We start from the raw sequence: 13,098 nt of genomic DNA, 5'->3' as shown, positions 1-13,098 counted from the left end.
TTTTACATTTTAGTAATTTAGCAGACGCTCTTATCCATAGCGACTTACAGTTAGTGAGTGCATATATTTTCATACTGGCCCCCTGTGGGAAACAAACCCACAACCCTGGCCTTGCAAGCGCCATGCTCTACCAACTGTGCTACAGGGGGACTACCCCTGTCCTCTAGGAATATTTTGTTTTTAAGGCTCAAAATATAATATGTGCAATCATGATGACATACTCTTTTGCTCAAGATACAATCTAGTTCCTTGGTGATTTCCTATTGACAAATTGATTACATCATTACCCAATCAATACCGTATATCTTGTTGAAAATACTAATGATCAAAATGATGGCAGAGTGGAGTCCTGAAGATTGTCGACCGCAAGAAGAATATCTTCAAGCTGGCTCAGGGAGAGTACATTGCCCCGGAGAAGATAGAGAACGTGTACATCCGCAGTGCACCTGTAGCCCAGGTGTTCGTCCATGGAGACAGTCTTCAGGTACAACACACACACACAGCATAAACACATACACACATGCACGCACACACACCAAGCACACTCATATTTCAGAAGCATACAATACTTAGACAGAATGTGTGTGTGTGTGTGTGTGTGTGTAGGCCAGCTTGGTAGCCATTGTGGTTCCTGACCCAGAGGTCCTGCCAGGTTTCGCCCAGAAACTAGGAGTCCAGGGTTCTCATGAGGAGCTGTGCAAAAGCCAAGTGAGTGCTCTATCAGAACCTTTCCACTAATAACGTTATCAGAATATTTGAACACACCAGCGTCGTGTTCATTACTTAGCCACAAAATGGAAGAAAATGGACTGAAACAGAGATGGACTATCTATAATAATCAATAAGAAATACTTATTTTCATTTTCTGTTCCAAAACGTTTTAAAACACTGTCCATTACGTGCCCTAATGAACATGACCCTGGATTCATTCAACAAACAAAAGTGTGATTGTCTATAATACTCTTCATAAATTTGCACAGATACAGTGGGGAAAAAAAGTATTTAGTCAGCCACCAATTGTGCAAGTTCTCCCACTTAAAAAGATGAGAGAGGCCTGTAATTTTCATCATAGGTACACGTCAACTATGACAGACAAATTGAGAAAAAAAAATCCAGAAAATCCCATTGTAGGATTTTTAATGAATTTATTTGCAAATTATGGTGGAAAATAAGTATTTGGTCACCTACAAACAAGCAAAATTTCTGGCTCTCACAGACCTGTAACTTCTTCTTTAAGAGGCTCCTCTGTCCTCCACTCGTTACCTGTATTAATGGCACCTGTTTGAACTTGTTATCAGTATAAAAGACACCTGTCCACAACCTCAAACAGTCACACTCCAAACTCCACAATGGCCAAGACCAAAGAGCTGTCAAAGGACACCAAAAACAAAATTGTAGACCTGCACCAGGCTGGGAAGACTGAATCTGCAATAGGTAAGCAGCTTGGTTTGAAGAAATCAACTGTGGGAGCAATTATTAGGAAATGGAAGACATACAAGACCACTGATAATCTCCCTCGATCTGGGGCTCCACGCAAGATCTCACCCCGTGGGGTCAAAATGATCACAAGAACGGTGAGCAAAAATCCGAGAACCACACGGGGGGACCTAGTGAATGACCTGCAGAGAGCTGGGACCAAAGTAACAAAGCCTACCATCAGTAACACACTACGCCGCCAGGGACTCAAATCCTGCAGTGCCAGACGTGTCCCCCTGCTTAAGCCAGTACATGTCCAGGCCCGTCTGAAGTGCATTTGGATGATCCAGAAGAGGATTGGGAGAATGTCATATGGTCAGATGAAACCAAAATATAACTTTTTGGTAAAAACTCAACTCGTCATGTTTGGAGGACAAAGAATGCTGAGTTGCATCCAAAGAACACCATACCTATTGTGAAGCATGGGGGTGGAAACATCATGCTTTGGGGCTGTTTTTCTGCAAAGGGACCAGGACGACTGATCCGTGTAAAGGAAAGAAGGAATGGGGCCATGTATTGTGAGATTTTGAGTGAAAACCTCCTTCCATCAGCAAGGGCATTGAAGATGAAACGTGGCTGGGTCTTTCAGCATGACAATGATCCCAAACACACCACCCGGGCAACGAAGGAGTGGCTTCGTAAGAAGCATTTCAAGGTCCTGGAGTGGCCTAGCCAGTCTCCAGATCTCAACCCCATAGAAAATCTTTGGAGGGAGTTGAAAGTCCGTGTTGCCCAGCGACAGCCCCAAAACATCACTGCTCTAGAGGAGATCTGCATGGAGGAATGGGCAAAAATACCAGCAACAGTGTGTGAAAACCTTGTGAAGACTTACAGAAAACATTTGACCTGTGTCATTGCCAACAAAGGGTATATAACAAAGTATTGAGAAACTTTTGTTATTGACCAAATACTTATTTTCCACCATCATTTGCCAATAAATTCATAAAAAATCCTACAATGTGATTTTCTGGAATTTTTTTTCTCATTTTGTCTGTCATAGTTGACGTGTACCTATGATGAAAATTACAGGCCTCTCTCATCTTTTTAAGTGGGAGAACTTGCACAATTGGTGGCTGACTAAATACTTTTTTTCCCCACTGTACAAAGGACATACATATATTTTATAAATGGTTGTCCATACATTGGGTACCACTGAACACAGAACTGCTACTACATTACAAGTACTTCACAAGACCATGTTTACAATGCACTCCTGATTGAAGTGGATAGCTTCTGTACCACTGACTGATGACCTGAGTATGACCTCTCCTTTTTTCCTGCGGCAGACAATCAAAAAGGCCATTATCTCTGACCTGGTCAAGCTGGGCCGGGAAGCGGGGCTGAAGTCTTTCGAACAGGTGAGTGTGTCTATTTAACATGATTTCACCAATCCCCATTAAGACATGGGCCTGCATTCATAAAGCTCAGAGTAGGTGTGCTGATCTAAGATCAGTCCCCCCGTCCATGTAATCTTTTTCATTATGATCTAAAACAGAGGTTCTCAAACCTCTCCTCGGGGACCCCCAGCCGTTCCATGTATTTGATATATTCCAGAGCTAGCACACCGGAATCAGGTGAGCTAGTTCAAAGCTACAACAAAATTGTGAAACGTGTAGGGGTCCCAGAGGAGAGGTTTGAGAACCACTGATCTAAAATGCAAAAGCACTCCTACTCTTAGACACTTTATGAATACAGGCCCTGAAGGGCAGTCTTGTCATTAACTCAGAAGCTCCCTTCCCTTCTTAATTTTATTTTACTCGACATGTCACTTCAAACATACTGTATACTCTTTACTGCAGTTAATCCTAAATGTGTTGAGCTGATTTTCTCAGTATTTCAAAAAAAATCTACAGTCAATGCTGTGAACTTGCTGTGTGAACTAGCTAAAGGTGGTGGTGAATTTTCACTACTGAGCGAAGGCAGACAAATATGATTGATGTCATTGTGAATTTGGTTTGAGAATAGCCAAACCATGAAACTCTGTTGCCCATTTTTGTTTGAAGTCTTGGTTACACATGTTTAAGCAAACAGCCACATTGTATGTTGACCAGCTCAGTTGCAGAAACAGTTATGGCTAGAGTAGGGTTAGATTAGAGGAGACTAGGGACAAAGGACAAAAACCCTCATGGCCCAAACTCGAAACGTATGTCTCCGTGTAATCAATACATTCACTTGTTGGAGCAGTAATACTGTACACAGGGATTATTTTAGTTCTTGCACAGTGACTAAGCCATTTTTGCCTGGTGGGAATGACCCAGCAACATGGGTCATGTTCATCAGGTACCAATTGGAGGAACATTTGTTTGAAACAGGGAGGGACTACCTTAAAGAATCTGTTGCGAAATGTTTTGAAACGTTTTCCATTGTGCCCTAATGCTGTTTCTCTGTGTTTTGCAGGTGAAAGACCTGTACATGCATCCAGAGCAGTTCACCGTAGAGAATGGCCTTCTCACTCCTACGCTGAAGGCCAAGAGGGCCGACCTCAAGAAGCTCTTCCAGCCGCAGATCGACAGCCTCTATAATAGCATGCAGTGACTGGTCTGAGGGGGCAGAAGGAGGATGAAGGAGGGCCCGAGGGGCAACAGCTTCACTTCCTGTTGACCTTTCAGTAAATAAATACTGTACATGTTACGGTAGTTAGAAATGACATGGGAAATGTGTAATTACTTTTGTTTCTTTGGGATTCATTAAAGCAAGCACCACCACTATCAGAGTACCCATTGTTACCACATCATTTAATAAATACCAGATAAATATTGTAAAAGTGGAAAAAGTAACATCAAATAATATGATAGGAATGAGAATTTCTCAATGACATTCACATTGAATCCATGGAATTAAATGATTACTTTTATATTCAGTCCAGAATGATGTGACTGTATACACCTCAAGGGCAGGTGGTACTCCCATAGAAATATAATTCCTAGAAACCAAATTATATTTTTATGGGTCCTGAAATTAGCCATTTACCAATAATAAATAGCTCTGCAAATTGAATTGATAACAGATATGCCATTGTGGTGACCTGGGCCCGTATTCCTAAAGCCTGGCACCCTATCTAGCGCTCCTACTCTGAGATACTTTAAGAATACGGGCCCAGGTCACCAGTTCAACAATATCTCGACCACTGGCTTGTGGTTAGAGAAGCAGACCAGCAACTGGAGGGTTACTGGTTCGAATCCCAGCTCAGACAGGAAAATCTGGTGCAGAGTAAGCTGGCAACCAAAGGGTTGCTGGCATCGTCCTAGATGCCTATGTGCCCTTGAGCAAGACACTTATCCCCAAAATGTATTTATAAATCCCTTTTTACATCAGCAGATGTCACTAAGCAATTATACAGATACCCAGCCTAAAACCACAAACAATTTTTATTTATTTTACTAGGCAAGTCAGTTAAGAACAAATTCTTATTTACAATGACGGCCTACACCGGCCAAACCCGGACGACGCTGGGCCAATTGTGCGCCGCGCTATGGGACTCCCAATCACGGCTGGTTGTGATACAGCCTGGAATCGAACCAGGGGGTCTGTAGTGACGCCTCAACAGAGATGCCACTCGGGAGCCCAACGCAGATGTAGAAATGCTTCAAGGGCCCTGCACTAAGGCTGGCTCATCGGTTCCAGCCCCTCGGGGTATATGTGTGTCTCAGGTGGTTGGGTTGTGAGCATACAGACACATTTCCATTCTCTGTAAGTTAATGGACAATAAAGTACATCTTGATCTAGGATCAGTCTTTCAAATCATAATGTATAAGATTATATGGACAGAGCGGTCCTGATCCTAGACCTGTACTGAGACACTTTGTGATTAGGGGCCCTGAAGGTTTGCATCACTACGGCCCAAGACATTAAGCGACACAGAAGTAATATATCTAAAAATAAAAGTGTTTCACAATAAAGACAAAGATCATTTGTGATGGTGTGAAATACAAAGATAACTGACACTGTGCCATTATAGGGGAGAACATGTTTACTTTTTTTTTTTATTCACTTTGAGGGTGACAGTGTTTTACAAAAATAATAAGAACAATTTAAAAAAACAAAATTAGAGTTTGCATTTTCTTTTGGCTGTACGAAAAATACAGAGAAGAAATTGCATGACGAAGCCCTGGGTTAAAGCTGGGCAGAGGCATTTGCATAATTGTATAATTGGCAAAGGACATCAGGAAAAATTATAAAACAGCAGATTCAAGTAAAAGGCTCAACTCCTAAACAAATTAAGTCCCAATTGTTTAAGACTATAGTTGTCTCTTTCTATGGCAGCGGTATCAAACTCAACTACTGGAGGCCAGCGGCGTGTGAAGGTTTGGGAGGCGGCAGGTATCCTAGCGGTTAAGAGCGTTGGGTCAGTAACCCAACGGTCGCTGGTTTGAATCCCCGAGCCGACTAGGTGAAAACTCAGTCAGTGCCCTTGAGCAATGCATTTTACCCTAGTCGCTCTGGATAATAGTGTCTGCTAAAATGAAAATGTTTCCTTGTAACTAGTATCGGATTTTGACCTGGGAAAGCAGGGATGTATTTCAATAGGCTAAAGTGGCTTCATCTTCTTATCTGCTATTCATCATCTGCACTGATGTGATTTTGACAGGTGAATTAAGAAAAGAAGTCCATAAGCATTCACCATATTGCTCTCATCGATCCTACGTTTCCAGATCAGTACAGACGAAGGGAGAAAGTCACTTTACCAAGTCATGGACTATTAAAACACATCCCAGGTGTGTGAACTCCCTAGATGATCAGTGACTGGGGGTGAGTCTCAATAGTATTTCATAGCACAGAGCGCAAAAATACAATGAAGATTCACCCATTGAAAGACACACAAAGAACTCCGTGGCTCAGTTGGTAAGAGCATGGCGCTGGCAACACCAAGGTTGTGGGTTCATTTTCCACAGGGATCACATACACATCACACATGTATCCACTCACTATGCTGTAATTTGCATGAATTAAAATAATTTGATAAGTGGCATATAGTATTATATATTACCAAGGAGACAGACAAAGACACTGCAGACCTCCAGGAATTGAGCGTCATACCGCTCCCTGCTCTACGGCAAATCTTAAAGTCAGAAATTATTTAACTTTCTTCTCCTCACTGCTGGTCTCACTGGTCATTGCACTAGTTGCTGCTGTGTCGTAATGGCACTTCTCTACGCACCGGCGGGGAAACCACCCCCTCAGGCGAACTCCAGCTGAAGGAAGAACCAAAAAGATCATGTTAGAATATACAGTACCAGTAAATATTTTTCTTTACTCCATTTGTATTTCTTTACTGTATTATTATTATCTATTATATATACACTGCTCAAAAAAATTAAGGGAACACTTAAACAACACATCCTAGATCTGAATGAATTAAATAATATTATTAAATACTTTTTTCTTTACATAGTTGAATGTGCTGACAACAAAATCACACAAAAATTATCAATGGAAATCAAATTTATCAACCCATGGAGGTCTGGATTTGGAGTCACCCTCAAAATTAAAGTGGAAAACTACACTACAGGCTGATCCAACTTTGATGTAATGTCCTTAAAACAAGTCAAAATGAGGCTCAGTAGTGTGTGTGGCCTCCACGTGCCTGTATGACCTCCCTACAATGCCTGGGCATGCTCCTGATGAGGTGGCGGATGGTCTCCTGAGGGATCTCCTCCCAGACCTGGACTAAAGCATCCGCCAACTGGAGCGAGACATGATGTCCCAGATGTGCTCAATTGGATTCAGGTCTGGGGAACGGGCGGGCCAGTCCATAGCATCAATGCCTTCCTCTTGCAGGAACTGCTGACACACTCCATCCACATGAGGTCTAGCATTGTCTTGCATTAGGAGGAACCCAGGGCCAACCGCACCAGCATATGGTCTCACAAGGGGTCTGAGGATCTCATCTCGGTACCTAATGGCAGTCAGGCTACCTCTGGCGAGGACATGGAGGGCAGTGCGGCCCCCCAAAGAAATGCCACCCCACACCATGACTGACCCACCGCCAAACTGGTCATGCTGGAGGATGTTGCAGGCAGCAGAACGTTCTCCACGGCGTCTCCAGACTCTGTCACGTCTGTCACATGTGCTCAGTGTGAACCTGTTTTCATCTGTGAAGAGCACAGGGCGCCAGTGGCGAATTTGCCAATCTTGGTGTTCTCTGGCAAATGCCAAACGTCCTGCACGGTGTTGGGCTGTAAGCACAACCCCCACCTGTGGACGTCGGGCCCTCATACCACCCTCATGGAGTCTGTTTCTGACCGTTTGAGCAGACACATGCACATTTGTGGCCTGCTAGAGGTCATTTTGCAGGGCTCTGGCAGTGCTCCTCCTGCTCCTCCTTGCACAAAGGCGGAGGTAGCGGTCCTGCTGCTGGGTTGTTGCCCTCCTACGGCCTCCTCCACGTCTACTGATGTACTGGCCTGTCTCCTGGTAGCGCCTCCATGCTCTGGACACTACGCTGACAGACACAGCAAACCTTCTTGCCACAGATTTCACAGAAGTGTGATTGACTTGGAGTTACATTGTGTTGTTTAAGTGTTCCCTTAATTTTTTTGAGCAGTGTATATATACATATAGTTGAAATCGGAAGTTTACATACACTTTAGCCAAATACATTTAAACTCAGTTTTTCACAATTCCTGACATTTAATCCTAGTAAAAATTCCCTTTCTTAGGTCAGTTAGGATCACCACTTTATTTGAAGAATGTGAAATGTCAGAATAATAGTAGAGAGAATTATTCATTTCAGCTTTAATTTCTTTCATCACATTCCCAGTGGGTCAGAAGTTTACATACACTCAATTAGTATTTGGTAGCATTGCCTTTAAATTGTTTAACTTCGGTCAAACGTTTTGGGTAGCCTACCACAAGCTTCCCACAATAAGTTGGGTGAATTTTGGCCCATTGCTCCTGACAGAGCTGGTGTAACCGAGTCAGGTTTGTAGGTCTCCTTGATCGCACACGTTTTTTCAGTTCTGCCCACACATTTTCAACTGTATATACAGTTGAAGTCGGAAGTTTACATACACTTAAGTTGGAGACATTAAAACTTGTTCTTGTTAACAAACGATAGTTTTGGCAAGTCGGATAGGACATCTACTTTGTGCACGACACAAGTACTTTTCCAACAATTGTTTACAGACAGATTATTTCACTTATAACTCACTGTATCACAATTCCAGTGGGTCAGAAGTTTACATACACTAAGTTGACTGTGCCATTAAACAGCTTGGAAAATTCCAGAAAGTGATGTCATGGCTTTAGAAGCTTCTGATTGGCTAATTGACATCATTTGAGTCAATTGGAGGTCTTCCTGTGGATGTATTTCAAGGCCTACCTTCAAACTCAGTGCCTCTTTGCTTGACATCATGGGAAAATCAAAAGAAATCAGCCAAGACCTCAGAAGAATAATTGTAGACCTCCACAAGTCTGGTTCATCCTTGGGAGCAATTTCCAAACGCCTGAAGGTACCACATTCATCTGTACAAACAATAGTACGCAAGTATAAACACCATGGGACCACGCAGCCGTCATACCGCTCAGGAAGGAGACGCGTTCTGTCTCCTAGAGATTAACGTACTTTGGTGCGAAAAGTGCAAATCAATCCCAGAACAACAGCAAAGGACCTTGTGAAGATGCTGGAGGAAACAGGTACAAAAGTATCTATATCCACAGTAAAACGAGTCCTATATCGACGTAACCTGAAAGGCCGCTCAGCAAGGAAGAAGCCATAATGACCATCGTTATGTTTGGAGGAAAAAGGGGGGCCTTGCAAGCTGAAGAACACCATCCCAAACATGAAGCACCATGCTGTGGGGGTGATTTGCTGCAGGAGGGACTGGTGCACTTCACAAAATAGATATCATCATGAGGAAGGAAAATTATGTGGATATATTGAAGCAACTTCTCAAGACATCAGTCGTAAAGTTAAAGCTTGGTCGCAAATGGGTCTTCCAAATGGACAACGACCCCAAGCATACTTCCAAAGTTGTGGCAAAATGGCTTAAGGACAACAAAGTCAAGGTATTGGAGTGGCCATCACAAAGCCCTGACCTCAATCCTATAGAAAATGTGTGGGCAGAACTGAAAAAGCGTGTGCGAGCAAGCAGACCTACAAACCTGACTCAGTTACACCAGCTCTGTCAGGAGGAATGGGCCAACATTCACCCAACATATTGTGGGAAGCTTGTGGAAGGATACCCAAAAAGTTTGACCCAAGTTAAACAATTTAAAGGCAATGCTACCAAATACTAATTGAGTGTATGTAAACTTCTGACCCCCTGGGAATGTGATGAAAGAAATATAAGCTGAAATAAATAATTCTCTCTACTATTATTCTGACATTTCACATTCTTAAAATAAAGTGGTGATCCTAACTGACCTAAAACAGGGAATTTTCACTAGGATTAAATGTCAGGAATTGTGAAAAACTGAGTTTAAATGTATTTTGCTTAGGTGTATGTAAACTTCCAACTTCAACTTATGTATGTATGCATGTATGTATGTGTATATACAGCTCTGGAAAAAATTAAGAGACTCTACATGTATGACAGCCATTCCATTCCAGTGTCTGTTGAATTCCAACACAGGCACACCTCATTCTACTGAATTAGGTACTGATTAGGTGATCACCTGAACCAAATCTTATTTAACAAGGAAAAGTATAAAAACCACTGCTGTGGTCATCACTATCTTCTTGCAATAGGACCAGCTGGATGGCAAAAACAGTGCTAATAGTACCTCAAAAGTAATATTAATCAAAAATAACTATTGACCATGCCAAAAGAGTTGAAATGGAAAGTTTTGAGTGAGGAAAAGAAGGGTTCAATTCTGGCTTTACTGGCAGAGGGATACAGTGAGCGTCAGGTTGCTTCCATCCTTAAAATCTCAAAGAAAGCGGTTCAAAAGAACAAGGTCAAGCAGCAGACATTGGGGACAAGAAAGCTACAGACCGGCAGAGGGCGAAAACGACTCTCTACTGACCGGGATGACCGCCAACTCATTTGAATGTCACTCAACAACCGTAGGATGACATCAAGTGACCTACAAAAATAATGGCAAATGGCAGCTGGGGTGAAGTGCATGGCGAGGACGGTTCGAAACAGGCTCCTAGGGGCAGGGCTAAAGTCGTGCAAAGCTAGAAAAAAGCCCTTCATCAATGAGAAGCATAGAAGAGCCAGGCTGAGGTTTGCAAAAGACCATAAGGATTGGACCGTAGAGGACTGGAGTAAGGTCATCTTCTCTGACGAGTCCAATTTTCAGCTTTGCCCAACACCTGGTCGTCTAATGGAGACCTGGAGAGGCCTAAAAGCCACAGTGTCTCGCTCCCACTGTGAAATTTGGTGGAGGATCGGTGATGATCTGGGGGTGCTTCAGCAAGGATGGAATCGGGCAGATTTGTCTTTGTGAAGGACGCATAAATCAAGCCAAGTACAAGGTTGTCCTGGAAGAAAAATTGCTTCCTTTTGCTCTGACATTGTTCCCCAACTCTGAGGATTGGTTTTTCCAGCAGGACAATGCGCCATGCCACACAGCCAGGTCAATCAAGGTGTGGATGGAGGACCACCAGATCAAGACCCTGTCATGGCCAGCCCAATCTCCAGACCTGAACCCCATTGAAAACTTCTGGAATGTGATCAAGAGGAAGATGGATGGTCACAAGCCATCAAACAAAGCCGAGCTGCTTGAATTTTTGCGCCAGGAGTGGCATAAAGTCACCCAACATCAATGTGAAAGACGGGTAGAGAACATGCCAAGACGCATGAAAGCTGTGATTGAAAATCAGGGTTATTCCACCAAATATTGATTTCTGAACTCTTCCTAAGTTAAAACATTACTATTGTGTTGTTTAAAAATGAACATGAAGTTATTTTCTTTGCATTATTCGAGGTCTGACAACACTGCATCTTTTTTGTTATTTTGACCAGTTTTCATTTTCTGCAAATAAATGCTCTAAATGACAATATCTTTTTTTGGGAATTTGGGAGAAATGTTGTCAGTAGTTTATAGAATAAAACACAAATGTTAATTTCACCCAAACACATACCTATAAATAGTAAAACCAGAGAAACTTATATTTTTGCACTGGTCTCTTAATCTTTTCCAGAGCTGTATATATATATATATTTATATAGAGTGGTGTGAAAAAAAGTGTTTGCCCCCTTCCTGATTTGTTATTTGTTTGCATGTTTGTCACACTTAAATGTTTCAGATCATCAAACAAATTTAAATATTAGTCAAAGATAACACAAGTAAACACAAAATGCAGTTTTGAAATGAAGGTTGTTATTATTAAGGGAAAACAAAATCCAAACCTACATGGCCCTGTGTGAAAAAGTGTTTGCCCCCCCTGTTATAACACAGCTCAACTGTGGTTTATCACACCTGAGTTCAATTCCTCTAGCCACACCCAGGCCTGATTACTGCCACACATGTTCTCAATCAAGGAAGCACTTAAATAGGACCTGCCTGACAAAGTGAAGTAGACCAAAAGATCCTCAAAAGCTAGACATCATGCCGAGATCCAAAGAAATTCAGGAACAAATGAGAAAGAAAGTAATTGAGATCCATCAGTCTGGAAAAGGTTATAAAGCCATTTGTAAAGCTTTGGGACTCCAGCGAACCACAGTGAGAGCCATTATCCACAAATGGCGAAAACATGGAACAGTGGTGAACCTTCCCAGGAGTGGCCGGCCGACCAAAATTACCCCAAGAGCGCAGCGACGACTCATCCAAGAGGTCACAAAAGACCCCACAACAACATCCAAAGAGCTGCAGGCCTCACTTGCCTCAGTTAAGGTCAGTGTTCATGACTCCACCATAAGAAAGAGACTGGGCAAAAATGGCCTGCATGGCAGAGTTCCAAGACGAAAACCACTGCTGAGCAAAAAGAACATTAAGGTTCGTCTCATTTTTGCCAGAAAACATCTTGATGATCCCCAAGACCTTTGGGAAAATACTCTGTGGACTGACGAGACAAAAGTTGAACTTTTTGGAAGGTGTGTGTCCCATTACATCTGGCGTAAAGTAACACCGCATTTCAGAAAAGGAACATCATACCAACAGTAAAATATGGTGGTGATAGTGTGATGGTATGGGCCTGTTGTGCTGCTTCAGGACCTGGAAGACTTGCTGTGATAAATGGAACCATGAATTCTGCTGTCTACCAAAAAATCCTGAAGGAGAATGTCCGGCCATCTGTTCGCGACCTCAAGCTGAAGCGAACTTGGGTTCTGCAGCAGGACAATGATCCAAAACACACTAGCAAGTCCACCTCTGAATGCCTGAAGAAAAACAAAATGAAGACTTTGGAGTGGCCTAGTCAAAGTCCTGACCTGAATCCTATTGAGATGCTGTGGCATGACCTTAAAAAGGCAGTTCATGCTCGAAAACCCTACAATGTGGCTGAATTACAACAATTCTGCAAAGATGAGTGGGCCAAAATTCCTCCACAGCGCTGTAAAAGACTCATTGCAAGTTATCGCAAACGCTTGATTGCAGTTGTTGCTGCTAAGGGTGGCCCAACCAGTTATTAGGTTGTAGGGGGCAATCACTTTTTCACACAGGGCCATGTGGGTTTGGATTTTGTTTTCCCTTAATAATAACAACCTTAATTTCAAAACTGCATTTTGTGTTTAC

The 13,098-nt window shown here is 42.6% G+C and overlaps 2 protein-coding genes across 3 annotated transcripts in view; one reads left to right on the top strand and one right to left on the bottom strand.

Moving 5' to 3' along the window:
• Positions 1–4,011, top strand: part of acsl5 (acyl-CoA synthetase long chain family member 5) — a gene marked incomplete at both ends in the record, with an annotated part of 42,714 nt that extends 38,703 nt beyond the window's left edge. The window contains 4 exons of the mRNA XM_084164856.1: positions 341–484; positions 607–708; positions 2,763–2,834; positions 3,874–4,011. Of these exons, the coding sequence (XP_084020982.1) occupies positions 341–484; positions 607–708; positions 2,763–2,834; positions 3,874–4,011 (456 nt within the window). The remainder of the gene's footprint in view (positions 1–340; positions 485–606; positions 709–2,762; positions 2,835–3,873) is intronic.
• A 1,417-nt stretch (positions 4,012–5,428) lies between these two features.
• Positions 5,429–13,098, bottom strand: part of zdhhc6 (zDHHC palmitoyltransferase 6) — a 29,657-nt gene continuing 21,987 nt past the window's right edge. For both annotated transcript variants that reach the window (XM_084163325.1, XM_084163326.1), the window contains exon 11: positions 5,429–6,668. In XM_084163325.1, the coding sequence (XP_084019451.1) occupies positions 6,550–6,668 (119 nt within the window). In that variant the 3' untranslated portion in view covers positions 5,429–6,549. The remainder of the gene's footprint in view (positions 6,669–13,098) is intronic.

Source organism: Coregonus lavaretus (genome assembly GCF_964263955.1).
Source record: "Coregonus lavaretus genome assembly, chromosome: 1".
NCBI classification, from domain to species: Eukaryota; Metazoa; Chordata; class Actinopteri; order Salmoniformes; family Salmonidae; genus Coregonus; species Coregonus lavaretus.
This window is presented reverse-complemented; position numbering and strand designations above follow the sequence as displayed.